The sequence below is a fragment of the Eschrichtius robustus genome, chromosome 5 (genome assembly GCF_028021215.1).
Source record: "Eschrichtius robustus isolate mEscRob2 chromosome 5, mEscRob2.pri, whole genome shotgun sequence".
NCBI classification, from domain to species: domain Eukaryota; kingdom Metazoa; phylum Chordata; class Mammalia; order Artiodactyla; family Eschrichtiidae; genus Eschrichtius; species Eschrichtius robustus.
This window is the reverse complement of record NC_090828.1, coordinates 28719381-28736957: the sequence shown is the minus strand read 5'-3', so window position 1 is coordinate 28736957 and position 17577 is coordinate 28719381. Positions and strand designations below refer to the sequence as shown.

The following is a 17577-nucleotide window of genomic DNA, read 5'->3' as shown; positions in this document are numbered from 1 at the left end:
ATAATATTAGCCAGACACCTAAGTAGAAACTTGGTAAGAAATGTGTCTGGGGGAGACAACGGCCATCTATTCAAGTGACCAAATGGCTTCAAAAACCAATGGCGGCCTCACCAGCTAGAACTGTGTTTATAAATGCACAGAATTTATCAAGCGGCTTAATGGCAAAAAGGGTCAGGTCAGCCCTGAGGATTTCACAAAAGCCTTGTCTGTGTTAGCAGACGTTCTGAAACATTTTGACATGTGAATATAGGAGCCACCAGGCCAAGGTAAAATGTTATTTACCAAGTTACTCTTTGACCAATGTTTAAAAGGCAAAAAAACTAGCATTGTGCTCGAGTTTTTATCAAGGAGAACCTTTACTGACTCAATAAATACATTTAAGAGCAGGCAGTCAGGTAGCCTAAGGAGAGCAGAATTCCATCTTGTAAGTCACCCCCTGCTTCTGCCACTCATGAAATCTGTGCGCTCTCTGGGTTTCAGTTTTCCTACGCTAAAAATGTCTAAATGGTCTCCACAGGCCCTTCCGACTTTGTTAGTTTTGATTCTAGAACAGAGGCAGGAGTCTTGTCCTTCACCATCAGAGTTCGAGAACCATGGAGAAAGTTCCTCGATATGCTCCTCTTCAACCCGGGGGGGGGGGGGGGGGGAGGGGGGAGAGGGGGAGAGAACACTAAGCAGATGGAAACTACTGGTTCCTCAACAAACACACCTAAGAAGAGGAGTCCAAATTCCCTCTAGCTGCTGGGAGGATCCCACACCTCATTACGATACTTGCTGAGTGGCTGCTTCCCAAGAAAAGCCACGGAAAGGAAATACCATTAAAAAAGCGTATATGCATTGAGGGAAGCTACTCCCTCCCTAAAGCCTAACCTAGCCAAGGCTGTTGTTCTCTATTGTGGAACAGGATGTAACAGGACTGCCAAGCACAGCCCACAAACCTGCTAATTAGGTGCACCGACAGTGTTTGTTTTGGAACCATTTACCAACAGAGGAATGTGTCAGGATGATTACTGAAAAAAGGGTATGTAATGTATGTGTATCCGAGTCCAGATGAGGGCATAATCCAGGCATTCAGTCTGTTTGTGCAAGGGCTCACAGAAATGAAGCCTGAGCAAATAGGAAGCCACAAGGAAAGATCAGCTTCTGGGCAGTGCTTCTCTCTCCTCCTCCTCTGGAGCTTTCTTCTACTCCCCCAACTCCCACCAAAAAATTCCTGCCTAAACTTGAAACTCTCTTTCAAAAAATGACAAACTACTGTATAACTGGCTGCCCAGAAAAATGGTGGCAAATCTGGGGTTTAATGATTTTCTAGGCACGTAAGTGGCAACCTTAGGCAAAGCCATCTCCACATTTACCTTCCATGAACAAATCAAAGGAAACTAGGGCAATGGAAAACACAGCTCTTAATGGACTGCTCAAGTTGTGCTGAGAATTGTACATCTCAGCATCTTCTGTGTGAAGAAGTAATTCTGTACTTCATAATACGGCTGTTTTTTTTTCTCTTTTTAAACAAACCTTTTTAAGGTTTGACTACAATTAGTTATTTGACGCTTCATGTGTACATGAAGCTTAAGGAAGGGCAGAGGTGCCAAGACAAAGAACAAAGTCCATGCCCCAACAAGTTCAGGTCCTCAGGGGCAGGGTGGTATGAATAGCAATGAGATGCAAAATGACAAAGGCCAATTCCAGAGGTCAAGGTATTGGGAGGAGTCTCCACGCTCTTCAGTACAAGATAGACATTTCTGGAGTTTGGCCAAGATGGATGAAAGCGACGGGGCTTGAACTGAGTTCTTTGGGAGACCTTTCTTTCTGTAAGCTAACCTGACAAAACAGATTTCAAAAGTGAGAAACAGGATAAGCCCTCTTAGAAACTCACTTGCTATGGACTTTTCCATGAGGCCAGTGTTCGTTCTCAATAGACAGATATAGGAAATGTTCTGTGAACGTGTGCAGACTGGATGTGGTGTCAGACTATGTTAACTCAACTGGTAAGAGTTTGATGTTGATAAATTCAAGGTCCTGTGTGCAACTGTGATTTCTTGAAGGAGAGGAGGAAGTGGTCGACTATTGCATACAAAAGGAAAACTACCAAGTAATGCTCAAGTTTGCTTCTCCAAACCCCCCAGAGCTTTAAAAAAACACATGTAACCCTTTTAGAAGAGTAACCACTGAGCTGCAGATGCCCTAACACAGGAAGAATATGTGCTCGGGGATGCCTTCCTAGGACAAGTGCACGTTGACCTCCATAGGCCAACACTCAACGCCAGAGAAATATTTGAAACGACAGGTCAGTTGCTTCAACCTTACATATAAATCTGTAGTGTTACTTCAGACTTTCACTATGCTCCTCTATCCTCACAAGTGTTTTTTTCCCAGATTTATTGAGATATAATTAACATATAACATTGCATTAGATTTAGGCGTACAGCGTGATGATTTGATATACGTACATGTTGCACAATGATCACCACAGTAAGTCTAGTTAACATCCATCACCACACATAGTCACAAAAGTTTTTTTTCTGTGATGAGAACTTTTAAGCTATAGTCTCTTAGCAACTTTCAAATATATGATACAGTATTGTTATCTTTAGTTACCACGCTGCACATTATTCATCTTATAACTGGAAGTCTGTACCTTTTTGACCCCCTTCACCCATTTTGCCCCTTCCACACCCCCTGCCTCTGGCCACTGCTTATCTGTTCTCTGTATCTATGAGTTTGGTTTTTTGTAGATTCCACATATAGGTGAAATCATATAATATCTGTTTTCCCTGTCTGATTTATTTCATTTAGTGCAAGTATTTTAAGTTCTCTTAACCCGTTTTTTAAAAAAGCGTTGTCAGTGTTCTTAATGAACGCACATAATATATTTGGGAGAGTTGAACCAAATAGCAAATAGTTATGGAATGCCTACTATATGAAACACACCAAATTCAGTATTAATATATAATCTTCTTATAGCACTCCCACATCTAAATACAACCCCGAATGGGAGCGGGGTCATAAAGTCTTGAAGTGCAGTGTTTTGTATACTGGAAAACCTGTGGGGATGGCTTGTATATGACCTGAAAAAATCAACAGGGCTGAATGGATCAGACACAAGGATGGAACTGATTTATGATAGCTGGTATGTTTTGCAAGTCCCATGTTAAACGCATGCTGAGTGTTTTAAGATGAAGTATTTATGTACTTGTGATCTGGAAACGTTTCAAGATTCAGGACTGGCATCTTCACAGAAATGTGTGAAGCAGGATGGTCTCCTTAGCAGCATTATGTCCTTAATAACAAAAGAAGATCAGTGATATGTAGAGATGTTGGAAAGAAAGCTGGATAGGAGGCAATTTTAGGATTAAAAAAAAAAAACCCAAAAACTAAGTCCTGGGTCATTCTGTGGATTTATGTGACGTTTTTCCTTTTATATTGATTGTTTTTGCTTAATTCTTAGGGCAGTATCAGTCTAATCTTCTGATTTGTAATTCTGAAAATTTAGAGCCCTTATTTCTGATTCTCAATCAAGGAGGGCATGTTTTGTCATTCCTATTTCCTCGGGATGTGGAACTGGACAGTTGTTTTAACAGAATGTTCCTCTGTCCTACGGCTGAGCTTTCCTTTTAGTCCTCTAAAGGGTAAATGCTGGATTAGGCTTAAGTAAAGCAGTTTTGTGATTCTGGATCTTCCTATTGTATTTAAAACCTTGCAATTTGGATTTCAGTGTTTTCCAATTTAAAGGAGAGAGGTAGGTATTTAATCTAGGCACGCGGGCTTCAGTAGTTGTGGCTCGCGGGCTCTAGAGCGCAGGCTCAGTAGTTGTGGCGCACGGGCTTAGTTGCTCCGCGGCATGTGGGATCTTCCCAGACCAGGGATCGAACCCGTGTCCCCTGCATTGGCAGGCGGATTCTTATCTAACGCGCCCCCAGGGAAGTCCGGGGGAGGCTTCTTTAATAGCAGAGGTACATACAATTTTCAAATTTCTTTTAGGGGGTATGCTGCAAAAATAGTTTGAAGACTACAGGTACACAAAAAAAACAGTGATGTATAATGAAAAAAGCATAGGTTTTGGAGTCAGATATATTTGGGTTCAAGTTTTGGCTTTATCTTTTGGGCCAAGTTAATTGCCTCCTCTGAACCTAGGTTTCCTCATTATTAAAACAGAGGTAATAATACTCCCTCAGAGGACTGGCATAAGAATTAAATGATGAGAGATGTAAACTGCTGGCACCAGTACTAGTAAATATTAGTGCCATTCCCCTACAATCCCAGAACATTCTCTATGTCTGCCAGAGATGGTGTTCTAAAAATTAATACTAGGGCTATATTTCTAAATTATACATTCATGAAGTTTCCTCCTGCATAACAATTCATTTAATAAGGAAAAGAAAGTCTCAAGAGTTGACCAATGTTTGATATGTGGTCATAATCAAATAAGCATGTTGTTAAAACCAAGTGTATTCTAATATTGAAGTACATAAATTGGTGCTTTAGAGCTCAACATGGAGGTCTGTCATATGTTTAGAAATTGTGGAACGTCTTCCGACCCACAATATACGTCATTCCCCTTCTTGGAGCCCCAGGTCCACCCCCTCTACTGTGGCTCCTCCCACACGTTAACACAACTGCCTACTGGCTTGTCTGTCTCTTACTAGAGACTCTCAACTATTTGTGGGCAAGGAGCATGCCGGGTTCACTGTGTGTCTCTAGAACCCAGCCCAGTGCACAAACATAATACGTTCAATGAATCATTTATTGAAAGAAAGAATAGTTCTAATGCTTGTGGAATGTTCTTTACTGAATTGTATTTATGCTATTCACATGATATTTGGATCTGAAAGGACATTACATATAGTTCTGAGGATGCAGAGGTGCTGAATTTAGCAAGATGGTCAAGGATGTGGTAACAAATTAACTAAATACTAAATTTCTAGGATTTTTACATACAGATTTTTAAAACGTATTTTATGATGGAAAATTTCAAACATATTCAGAAGTAGAGAGGATAGTATAATAAACCCCTGTGTACTGAGCACCTAGCTTCAACAATTATCTATCTCTTTCATCTATATTTATTGCCTTTCTCCCACCATCAGATTATTCTGAAGTAAATCCAATGTATCATTACTTCATCCATAAAGATTTCAATTATGCATAGATTTAAAAATTTATCCCACAATTCAAATTTACTTTTATTTACCCACATTTATTTATTCAGTACATCTTTATAGATATGTTTTAAATCTGCACCTCTATTTCTGATTAAAGTTTTCCTTCAGTAAATCTTTTATTAGTGTTTGTTTTTGTCCTTTTCCATTGATGTGTACAAGCCACTCCCAGTGTTTAACTGGAAACTGAACACCATGGGAAAGCACAACAGGCTCCTGGAAAGTATTATCCACCTGGAATTCCAGGAAGGCAGGTCAGAGCTCCTTCGGACTCAGACATTTGTGCAAGCTTGGAGAACTGCATCTGACCAAGGGAGAAACAGAGCATTCTAACTAGTTATGTATTCTTTCCTACTGGGTAAAGGCCCTATGAGCCCATAGATGTGCTAATGTCGTCGTTTTGGTTGTGAGAATCCAGCACCTCTGATCATGACCACAGATATCTTAGAGGAGGGATCTTTTCCTTCTGAATGTGACTTAGAATCACATGGGGAGTCTTTGAAGATACAGATTCTGGGGATTTAAAGAAGCCAGGTCTCACAGGAGATTCTGATGTGCAGTGAGAGGGGAGTACCTCTGTCCCTGCAAGGGACAAGTCCTGGGACTGAGGGCTTTAAAAATGTGTGCATCCCAGCACCCTGATCTTGCTTTCTAATATTCTCTATTAAAAGGAACCAGGGCTCCTTGGAGAAACGGCTGCTTCTAGGATTAGGGCAGGAATTATATAAGATGAGCCTGGAGCATCTGACAGTGCCAGAAAGTAAGGAAATGCTCAAAACCAAAAACCTCATAATCATTGGGATATGCGAAAGGGAAACAGGAGCCAACTGAAAGAGTTATTAAATGGCTAAAACCAGAACAGTCTGAGTAACAAAATAAAGTGGTATTGGATTATAACCCAAAGTATAAAATAAATATGCATGAGTCCATACTGACATGAATAAATAATTGAAGAAATAAATAAATGGGGAAGAAACAAATCTCTTATGCAGAAGAATTCCAAATAATTTTGTACATACTGCACTCACAAAGGGATGGGGGATAACTCCCCACTGCTTAAGTGTAGGCTGAACATACTGACTTCCTTCCAGAAGGAAAGTATGGAAAAGGGATGGAGTGGGTGGCGGGAAGAAGAGTAACTTTAAAGTGGAGACACTTGACACAAAGACTACAGTGATCAGTCACGTTCATAGTACGTACCCGTGATATGATATGATGAAAATGACACTGCCGCTGTGTTCTTCCTCCCAGACCCACAGAACCCAGTGTAATCATAAGAAAAACATCAAGTATATCCCAATAGAGGGATTCTACAAAATACCTGACCAGTACCCCTCAAAACTGTCAAGGTCATAAAAACAAAGCCTGAGAAACTGTCACCGCCAAGGAGCCTAGGGTGATGTGACAATTAAATGTAAGGTGATATTCTGGAACAGAAAAGGACACTAGGTAAAAACTAGGGAAACTGGAAAAAAACCTATGGACTTTAGCTAATAATAATGTATCAGTATTGGTTCCTGAATTGTAACAAATGTACCATACTAACGTAACTGGGTGTGGGGTATAAAGGAACTCTCTGTACTATCTCTGTGATTTTTCTGTAAATCTAAAATTGTTCTAATAAAGTTTATGAAAACTTTTCAGCTTTGATCTTTGAGTCAAATGTTCAGCTAAATGAATTGTTTTATTTTAATAGATTTTATTTTTTAGGACAGTTTTAGATTTACAGAAAAATTGAGTAGATAGTACAGAGTTCCTGTATTAGTACCGCCTCTCCCTGAGTTTTCCGTATTATCAACATCTTGCATTAGTGTGGTATGTCAGTTACAATTAATGAACCAATATTGATATATTATTAACTGAAGCCTGCCGTTTAAATAAAGGTTCATTCTGTGTTGTACAGCTCTATGAGTTTTGACAAATGTATGATGTCATGTGTGCACTATTACAGAATCATATAGAATAATCTCACTGCCCTAAAAATTTCCTGTGCTTCACCTATTCGTCCCTCGCTACCCCCTCTCAAACCCGTGGTAATCACTGATTTTCTTACCATCTGTATAGTTTTGCCTTTCTCAGAACATCACAGAGTTGGAATCATACAGTACGTAGCCTTTTCAGATTGGCTTCTTTCACTCAATAATAGGCATTTAAGTTTCCTCCACGTCCTTTTGTGGCATAATAGCTCATTTCTTTTATCCCGGAATAACACTGCACTGTATGCCTATACCACAGTTCATTTATCCATCCACCTATTAAAGGACAACTTGGTTGTTTCCAGTTTTGGGTGATTAGGAATAAAGCTGCTATAAATACCCATGTGCAGGTTTTTATGTGAATGTAAAGTTATAAACTCATCTGTTACTTGAAGGTATATTGGTTTTTTTTTTTTTGAATTTTATTTTATTCTATTTTTAACACAGCAGGTTCTTATTAGTTATCTACTTTATACATATTAGTGTATATATGTCAATCCCAATCTCCCAATTCATCCCAACACCCGCTCCCCGCCCTGGCCCCCCGCTTTTCCCCTTAGTGTCCATACATTTGTTCTCTATATCTGTCTGTTTCTCCCTTGCAAACTGGTTCATCTGTACTATTTTTCTAGATTCCACATATATGTGTTAATATACGATATTTCTTTTTCACTTTCTGACTTACTTCACTCTGTATGCCAGTCTCTAGGTCCATCCATGTCTCTACAAATGACCCAATTTCGTTCCTTTTTATGGCTGAGTAATATTCCATTGTATATATGTACCACATCTTTTTTTTTTTTAATAATTTCTTTACTTTTTATAAATTTATTTATTTTTATTTTATTTGTTTTATTTTTGGCTGTGTTGGGTCTTCGTTGATGCGCGCGGGCTTTTCTCTGGTTGCGGCGAGCTTCGTTGTGGTGCGCGGGCTTCTCATTGCGGTGGCCTCCCTTGTTGCCCAGCACGGGCTCTAGGCACATGGGCCTCAGTAGTTGCGGCACTCGGGCTCAGTAGTTGTGGCTTGCGGGCTCTAGAGCGCAGGCTCAGCAGCTGCAGTACCCGGGCTCAGCTGCTCCGTGGCATGTAGGATCTTCCCGGACCAGGGCTCGAAACCGTGTCCCCCGCATTGGCAGGCGGATTCTTAACCACTGTGCCACCAGGGAAGCCTTACCACATCTTCTTTATCCATTCATCTGTCGATGGGGATTTAGGTTGCTTCCATGACCTGGCTATCGTAAACACTGCTGCAATGAACATTGGGGTGCATGTGTCTTTTTGAATTATGTTTTTTTCTGGGTATATGCCCAGTAGTGGGATTGCTGGGTCATATGGTAATTCCATTTTTAGTTTTTTAAGGAACCTCCATACTGTTCTCCATAGTGGCTGTATCAATTTACATTCTTACTAACAGTGCAAGAGGGTTCCCTTTTCTTCACACCCTCTCCAGCATTTGTTATTTGTATATTTTCTGATGATGCCCATTCTGACTGGTGTGAGGTGATACCTCACTATAGTTTTGATTTGCATTTCTCTAATAATTAGTGAGGTTGAGCAGCTTTTTATGTGCCTCTTGGCCACCTGTATGACTTCTTTGGAAAAATGTCAATTTAGGTCTTCTGCCCATTTTTTGATTGGGTTGTTTGGTTTTTTAATACTGAGCTGTATGAACTATTTATATATTTTGGAGATTAATCCTTTGTCTGTTGATTCGTTTGCAAATATTTTCTCCCATTCTGAGGGTTGTCTTTTCGTCTTCTTTATGGTTTCCTTTGCTGTGCAAAAGCTTTTGAGTTTCATTAGGCCCCAATTGTTTATTTTGGTTTTTATTTCCATTACTCTAGGAGGTGGGTCAAAAAAGATCTTGCTGTCATTTATGTCAAAGAGTGTTCTTCCTATGTTTTCCACTAAGAGTTTTATAGTGTCCAGTCTTACATTTAGGTCTTTAATCCATTTTGAGTTTATTTTTGTGTATGGTGTTAGGGAGTGTTCTAATTTCATTCTTTTATATGTAGCTGTCCAGTTTTCCCAGAACCACTTACTGAAGAGACTGTCTTTTCTCCATTGTATATCCTTGACCCCTCTGTCATAGACTAGTTGACCATAGGTGCGTGGGTTTATCTCTGGGCTTTCTATCCTATTCCATTGATCTATATTTCTGTTTTTGTGCCAGTACCATATTGTCTTGATTACTGTAGCTTTGTAGTATAGTCTGAAGTCAGGGAGTCTGATTCCTCCTGCTCCGTTTTTTCCCCTCAAGATTGCTTTGGCTATTCAGGGTCTTTTGTGTCTCCATACAAATTTTAAGATTTTTTGTTCTAGTTCTGTAAAGAATGCCATTGGTAATTTGATAGGGATTGCACTGAACCTGTAGATTGCTTTGGATAGTAGAGTCATTTTCACAATATTGATTCTTCCAGTCCAAGAACATGGTATATCTCTCCATCTGTTTGTGTCATCTTTGATTTCTTTCATCAGTATCTTGTAGTTTTCTGAGTACAGGTCTTTAACCTCCTTAGGTAGGTTTATTCCTAGGTATTTTATTCTTTTTGTTGCAATGGTGAATGGGATTGTTTCCTTAATTTCTCTTTCTGATCTTTTGTTCTTAGTGTATAGGAATGCAAGAGATTTCTGAGCATTAATTTTGTACCCTGGGGGCTTCCCTGGTGGCGCAGTGGTTGAGAGTCTGCCTGCCAATGCAGGGGACACGGGTTCGAGCCCTGGTCTGGGAAGATCCCATATGCCGCGGAGCGACTAAGCCCGTGAGCCACAATTACTGAGCCTGCGCGTCTGGAGCCCGTGCTCTGCAACAAGAGAGGCCGCGATAGTGAGAGGCCCGCGCACCGCGATGAAGAGTGGCCCCCGCTTGCCGCAACTAGAGAAAGCCCTCGCAGAGAAACGAAGACCCAACACAGCCATAAATAATAAATAAATAAATTTAATTAAAAAAAATATATATATATATTAAAAAAAAAAATTTGTACCCTGCAGCTTTAACAAATTCATTGATTAGCTCTGGTAGTTTTCTGGTGGTATCTTTAGGATTACCTATGTATAGTATCACATCATCTGCAAACAGTGACAGTTTTACTTCTTCTTTTCCAATTTGTATTCCTTTTATTTCTTTTTCTTCTCTGATTGCCATGGCTAGGACTTCCAAAACTATGTTGTATAAGAGTGGCAAGGGTAGACATCCTTGTCTTGTTCCTGATCTTAGAAGAAATGCTTTCAGTTTTTCACCATTGAGAATGATGTTTGCTGTGGGTTTGTCGTATATGGCCTTTATTATGTTGAGGTAGTTTCCCTCTATGCCCACTTTCTGGAGAGTTTTTATCATAAATGGGTGTTGAATTTTGTCAAAAGCTTTTTCTGCATATATTGAGATGATCATATGGTTTTTATTCTTAAATTTGTTAATATGGTGTATCACATTGATTGATTTGTGTATATTAAAGAATCCTTGCATCCCTGGGATAAATCCCACTTGATCATGGTGTATGATCCTTTCAATGTGTTGTTGGATTCTGTTTGCTAGTATTTTGTTGAGGATTTTTGCATCTATATTCATCAGTGATATTGGTCTGTAATTTTCTTTTTTTGTAGTATCTTTGTCTGCTATTGGTATCAGGGTGATGGTGGCCTCATAGAATGAGTTTGGGAGTGTTCCTTCCTCTGCAAGTTTTTGGAAGACTTTGAGAAGGATGGGTGTTAGCTCTTCTCTAAATGTTTGATAGAATTCACCTGTGAAGCCATCTGGTCCTGGACTTTTGTTTGTTGGAAGATTTTTAATCACAGTTTCAATTTCATTACTTGTGATTGGTCTGTTCATATTTTCTGTTTCTTCCTGGTTCAATCCTGGAAGGTTATACCTTTCTAAGAATTTGTCCAGTTCTTCCAGGTTGTCCATTTTCTTGGCATAGAGTTGCTTGTAGTAGTCTCTTATGATGCTTTGTATTTCTGCAGTGTCCACTGTAACTTCTCCTTTTTCATTTCTAATTTTATTGATTTGAGTCCTCTCCCTCCTTTTCTTGATGAGTCTGGCTAAAGGTTTATCAATTTTGTTTACCTTCTCAAAGAACCAGCTTTTAGTTTTATTGATCTTTGCTATTGTTTTCTTTGTTTCTATTTCATTTATTTCTGCTCTGATCTTTATGATTTCTTTCCTTCTACCAGCTTTGGGTTTTGTTTGTTCTTCTTTCTCTAGTTCCTTTAGGTGTAAGGTTAGATTGTTTATTTAAGATTTTTCTTGTTTCTTGAAGTGAGCTTGAATTGCTATGAACTTCCCTCTTAGAACTGCTTTTGCTGCATCCCATAGGTTTTGGATTGTTGTGTTTTTGCTGTCATTTGTCTCTAGGTATTTTTTGATGTCCTCTTTGAATTCTTCAGTGATCTCCCGTTTATTTAGTAACATATTGTTTAACCTCCATGTGTTTGTGTTTTTTATGATTTTTTCCCTGCAATTTACTTCTAATTTCATAGTGTTGTGGTCGGAAAAGATGCTTGATATGATTTCAATTTTCTTAAATTTATGGAGGCTTGATCTGTGACCCAAGATGTGATCTATCCTGGAGAATGTTCCCTGTGCACTTGAGAAGAAAGTGTAATCTGCTGCTTTCGGATGGAATGTCCTATAAATATCAATTAAATCTATCTGGACTATTGTGTCATTTAAAGCTTGTGCTTCCTTATTTATTTTCATTTTGGATGATCTGTCCATTGGTGAAAGTGGGTGTTAAAGTCCCTTGCTCTTATTGTGTTACTCTTGATTTCCCCTTTTATGGCTGTCAGCACTTGCCTTATGTATTGAGGTGCTCCTATGTTGGGTGCATATATGTTTATAATGGTTATATCTTCTTCTTGGATTGATCCCTTGATCATTATGTAGTGTCCTTCCTTGTCTCTTGTAACATTCCTTATTTTAAAGTCTATTTTATCTGATATGAGTATTGCTACTCCAGCTTTGTTTTGATTTCCATTTGCATGGAATATCTTTTTCCATCCCCTCACTTTCAGTCTGTATGTGCCCCTAGGTCTGAAGTGAGTCTCTTGTAGATAGCATATATATGGGTCTTGTTTTCGTATCCATTCAGCAAGCCTCTGTCTTTTGGTTGGAGCATTTAATCCATTCACACTTAAGGTAATTGTCAATATGTATGTTCCTATTATCATTTTCTTAATTGTTTTGGGTTTGTTTTTGTAGGTCCTTTTCTTTCTTTTTTTTTTTTTTTTTAAAGAAATTCACATTCTTTTATTTATTTATTTATTTATTTATTTATGACTGTGTTGAGTCTTCGTTTCTGTGCGAGGGCTTTCTCTAGTTGCGGCAAGTGGGGACCACTCTTCATCGCGGTGCGCGGGCCTCTCACCATCGCGGCCTCTCGTGTTGCGGAGCACAGGCTCCAGACGTGCAGGCTCAGTAATTGTGGCTCACGGGCCCAGTTGCTCCGTGGCATGTGGGATCTTCCCAGACCAGGGCTCGAACCCGTGTCCCCTGCATTGGCAGGCAGATTCTCAACCACTGCGCCACCAGGGAAGCCCTGTAGGTCCTTTTCTTGTCCTGTGTTTCCCGCTTAGAGAAGTTCCTTTAGCATTTGTTGTAGAACTGGTTTGGTGGTGCTGAATTCTCTTAGCTTTTGCTTGTCTGTAAAGCTTTTGATTTCTCTGTCAAATGTGAATGAGATGCTTGCTGGGTAGAGTAATCTTGGTTGTAGGTTGTTCCTTTTCATCACTTTAAATATATCATGCCACTCCCTTCTGGCTTGTAGAGTTTCTGCTGAGAAATCAGCTGTTAACCTTATGGGAGTTCCCTTGTATGTTATTTGTCATTTTTCCCTTGTTGCTTTTAATAATTTTTCTTTGTCTTTAATTTTTGTCAATTTGATCACTATGTGTCTCAGCATGTTTCTCCTTGGGTTTATCCTGCCTGTGACTCTCTGCACTTCCTGGGCTTGGGTGGCTATTTCCTTTCCTATGTTAGGGAAGTTTTCGACTATAATCTCTTCAAGTATTTTCTGGGGTTCTTTCTCTCTCTCTTCTCCTTCTGGGACCCCTACCATGTGAATACTGGTGCATTTAATGTTGTCCCAGAGGTCTCTTATGCTGTCTTCATTTCTTTTCATTCTTTTGTCTTTATTCTGCTCTGCAGCAGTGAATTCCACCATACTGTCTTCCAGGTCACTTATCCGTTCTACTGCCTCAGTTATTCTGCTATTGATTCCTTCTAGTGTATCTTTTCATTTCAGTTATTGTATTGTTTATCTGTTTGTTTGTTCTTTAATTCTTCTAGGCGTTTGTTCTTTAATTCTTCTAGGTCTTTGTTAAACATTTCTTGCATCTTCTCGATCTTTGCCTCCATTCTTTTTCTGAGGTCCTGGATCATCTTCAGTATCATTATTCTGAATTCCTTTTCTGGAAGGTTGCCTATCTATCTCCACTTCATTTAGTTGTTTTTCTGGGGTTTTATCTTGTTCCTTCATCTGGTACATAGTCCTCTGGCTTTTCATTTTGTCTATCTTTCTGTGAATGTGGTTTTCATTCCACAGGCTGCAGGATTGTAGTTCTTCTTGCTTCTTCTGTCTCTGAAGGTATACTGTTAATCTTCTAACATGTGGGTATTTTCCAGGTATCTTTCTGTTATGGATTACTAGTTTAATTTCATTACGGTCTGAGAACATACTTTGCATAATTTCTACTCTTTAAAATTTGTCCAGATGTGTTTTATGGCCCAAAATATGGTCTGTCTTGGTAAATATTCCATGTGAGCTTGAGAAGAACGCAAATTCTGTTGTTGTTGGATGAACCACATGAACTGACATGGATGTCAATTAGATTCACTTGGTTGGTAGTGCTTTTCAGTTTAACTATATGCTCACTGATTTTCTGCCTATTGGATCTATCAGTTACTGATAGAGGGGTGTTGAAGTCTCTAACTATAATAGTGGATATATCTAAATAGAACAGTGGATTCATCTGTTTCTCCATGTAGTTCTATCAGTTTTTGTCTCATGTATTTTGACTCTTTGTTCATACACACTAAGGATTGTTATGTCTTTTTGAAGAATCGACCCCGTTATCATTATGTAATGCCCCTCTTTATCACTGTATAAAGGATGGTATTATTTCTTTAAATATTCAACAAAATTCACCAGTGAAGCCATCTGACTATTTCATGGGAAGATTTAAAGTAATTTAAGATTACTATTTCAATTTCTTGTTGTAGGTCTATTCATATTTCTATTTCTTCTTGAGTCAGTTTTGGTAATTTGTCTTTCGAGAAATTTATCCATTTTATCTAAGTTGTCTAAATTGTTGGCATGAAGTTGTTTACACTACCTCTTTAAAAATTTTTAAATTGCTGTACCCTTTTTCATTCCTGATTTTGGGAATCCATGTCTTCTCTCTTAATTTCTTGGTCAGCCTACCTAAAGGGTTATCAAGTTTGTTGATCTTTTTTAAAAAAATATTTATTAATTTTGGCTGTGTTGGGTCTTAGTTGCAGCACACGGGATCTTTTGTTGTGGTGCATGGGATCCAGAGTGCGTGGGCTCTGTAGTTGTGGTGCACAGGCTCCAGAGTGCGTGGGCTCTGTAGTTTCAGCATGCGGGCTCTCTAGTTATGGCTCATATGCTCAGTAGTTACGGTGCACAGGCTTAGTTGTCCTGTGGCATGTGGGATGTTAGTCCCCCGACCAGGGATCGAACCTGCATCCCCTGCATTGGAAGGCGGATTCTTAACCACTGGACCACCAGGGAAGTCCCTGTTGATCTTTTCAAAGAACTAATTTGGGGTTTCATCAATCTACTACTTTTCTGTTTTTTACTTCATTGATATCTGCTCTAATCTTTATTCTTTCCTTCCTCCTGCTTGCTTTGGATTTATTTTGCTCTTCATTATCTAGTTTCTTAAAGTGGAATTTTAGATTATTAATTTGAGACCTTTCTTCTTTTCTGATATAGGTGTTTATAGCTATAAATTTCACTCAGAGCACTACTTTAGCTGTATTCCATACATTTTGATATTTTGTATTTCATTTTCATTCATTTACAAATATTTTAAAAATTTCTCTTGTGGTGGATTTCTTCTTTGACCCATGAGTTTTTAGAGTGTATTATTTAATTTCCAAATATTTTGGGGTTTCCTGGATTATTTTTTTCTACTGGATATCTTAATTTCATGTGTCAGAGAACATATTTGGTATGGTTTCAATCTTTTTAAATTTACTGAGACTTCTTTTATGGCCCAGAATATATGGTTTATTCAGTTGGAAGCATTTTTTTAATTTAATTTTTTTTTTATTAAATATTTTTATTGCAGTATAATTCACTCATTTAAAGCATAAAATTCACTGCTTTTTATTGTATTCACAAGACTGTGTAACCATCACCATTATCTAATTCTAGAACGTTTTCATCGCTCCCAAAAGAAATCCATACCCATTAGTAGTTACTCCCTTTTCCCCTTTCCCCAAGCTCTAGGCAACTACTAATCTACTTTCTGTCTCTATGGATTTGCCTATTTGGGACATTTCCTATCAATGGAACATATGTGGCCTTTTGTGTCTGGTTTCTTGCACTTTGGTTAGAAAAAGAATCCCACATGAACTCCCACTTTTCTTTCCTTTGGGTCCTAAAACTTCATCACTACACTGCAGTGCATTTATTCAGAAGAGCATGTGGTGAGCCAGAGGGCTGTTCATCACTCTGGTTTTCTTCCTAGTGGCCCATCCAATTTTGGTCTTCCTCTGCGACTGTGATTTCCATTGCCTATCACTTGACCTGGGATGGTTGTGAGGATTCTTCCTTCCCCATCTTCATTCTAAAAATGAATCTGAACACTCTGTTACCTAATAATGCAGAGCTAGGCTATGCAACTTTGTTATCTCATTCTGGATAAAGGTAGCAAAATGAGTTGGAAATAAATATAGGAAACCAAAGGGTAAAAAATGTTCTCCAGGAATAAGGGAAATCTGATACAGAGGAAGAGACAGAGATACAGTACTCGACTAAAAGCTGGCCAGCTCTGGCCCAATAACACTGCATGTGACATATTCAGGTATACTTTTAAAAGACAAGAGATTCTGTACCTGCTTGTTGAAATATCCTCAAAAGGGTAGAGGATCTCTCCATTGTTACAGATTTCACAGATGAACCCCTTCTGGCTACAAAGACTGCAGCTGTACACGTGTGAGGCGGCAAATTTAATGACCTTGCCCAAGAATGGAGCCAGCTTTCCCTCTATCACCTGCAGAAAGAGAAATGGAACAGGGAAGAAGAAAATTTGTTGAGAAGTCTTGCAGATGCAGGAGGAATTCCTTTCCTTTACCCAACAGGAAAACCTCTAATTATAATTTCTCAGCAGCTCTGAGAAAGAAAAGACATAGTATTTTTGCTCCAAAAGAACTCTCTGGCTTAAACCACTGGAGGTTGGAAAATGAAGATGTTGAAATTTCTTTCGTATTCCTCTTTTTTTTTGTAGTGTGTTGTAGAGGGCTGAGGACCAACATATGGGGAACTCTACTTTCATAAACTAACTTGACAGTTATCGTGCGGTATACGAGCAGTGTGGTCGATTTCCCAAAACAGACTGAAGACATATAGAGTAAGTACTAATGTAGTATTTTATGTTGTACATTCAATAATACCTGTTTTCTGATGAGTTAATAGAATAGTTTTTTAACCATCTCCCCTAAGAACATGTAACAAATGTGGAAGATAGGTTTCTCTTGCTGCTGATAATTATAATAATACACAGAAGCTGCAATTTGGCAGTCTGAGTGCTATATTTAGCCTGAAGATTTTTTAAAAAATCTCTTAGTGTTTAAAAAAAAAAAAGCCAATTTAATAATTGGAAGGTTTCACATAAAATTCCAGATTTTTGGCTTCTTTTGGAAAATCATTAGATCTGGAAAAACTAGGCCTGAATTCCAACACGATGATGATCCCGGCTGTGAGTAGAGGCTGCTTGCTCCTGCCGAGGCACGTGCTCTTCAACTGACACTTGTCCCCATGAGGCCCCAGTGTCTTGAGTCTGCCTGCCTCCCACAGTCCCCTCACCTGCTGGCCTGCAAATATCCGTGAGTGTGGAGCCAATGGTCCATCAGAGCCCTCCTCACTTAACTAATACTGCACGGGCTTCAAAGACTTTGGCAGTTCATAGACTAACAAGATAAAATTTGCCTTTATTTCTCTCTCATTGATGCACATGCATATACATGCTGATTTTGATATAAGAAAAAAACGAAGATTAAATTTAATTTGGAAAGAGTTGGAAATGGATACTTTCAAGTGAATCATAGTTAAAATGATAATTTTACATAAAAATAACATCCGAGAGCAGTAAATCATATTTAAAGAGATATTAGAAGGCCAAGGTGAACAAACAGTAATAGCTGATAATACAAAAATAAAAGACTACAAGTAATGTAATAATGTATTTTGCAATTT

At 38.8% G+C, this 17577-nt stretch overlaps 1 protein-coding gene across 7 annotated transcripts in view; it reads right to left on the bottom strand.

Annotated features, from left to right (window-relative positions):
* Window positions 1–17577, bottom strand: part of PLEKHM3 (pleckstrin homology domain containing M3) — a 203709-nt gene that overhangs the window by 19691 nt on the left and 166441 nt on the right. For all 7 annotated transcript variants that reach the window (XM_068544574.1, XM_068544573.1, XM_068544572.1 and 4 more), the window contains one exon: window positions 16218–16375. In XM_068544574.1, the coding sequence (XP_068400675.1) occupies window positions 16218–16375 (158 nt within the window). The remainder of the gene's footprint in view (window positions 1–16217; window positions 16376–17577) is intronic.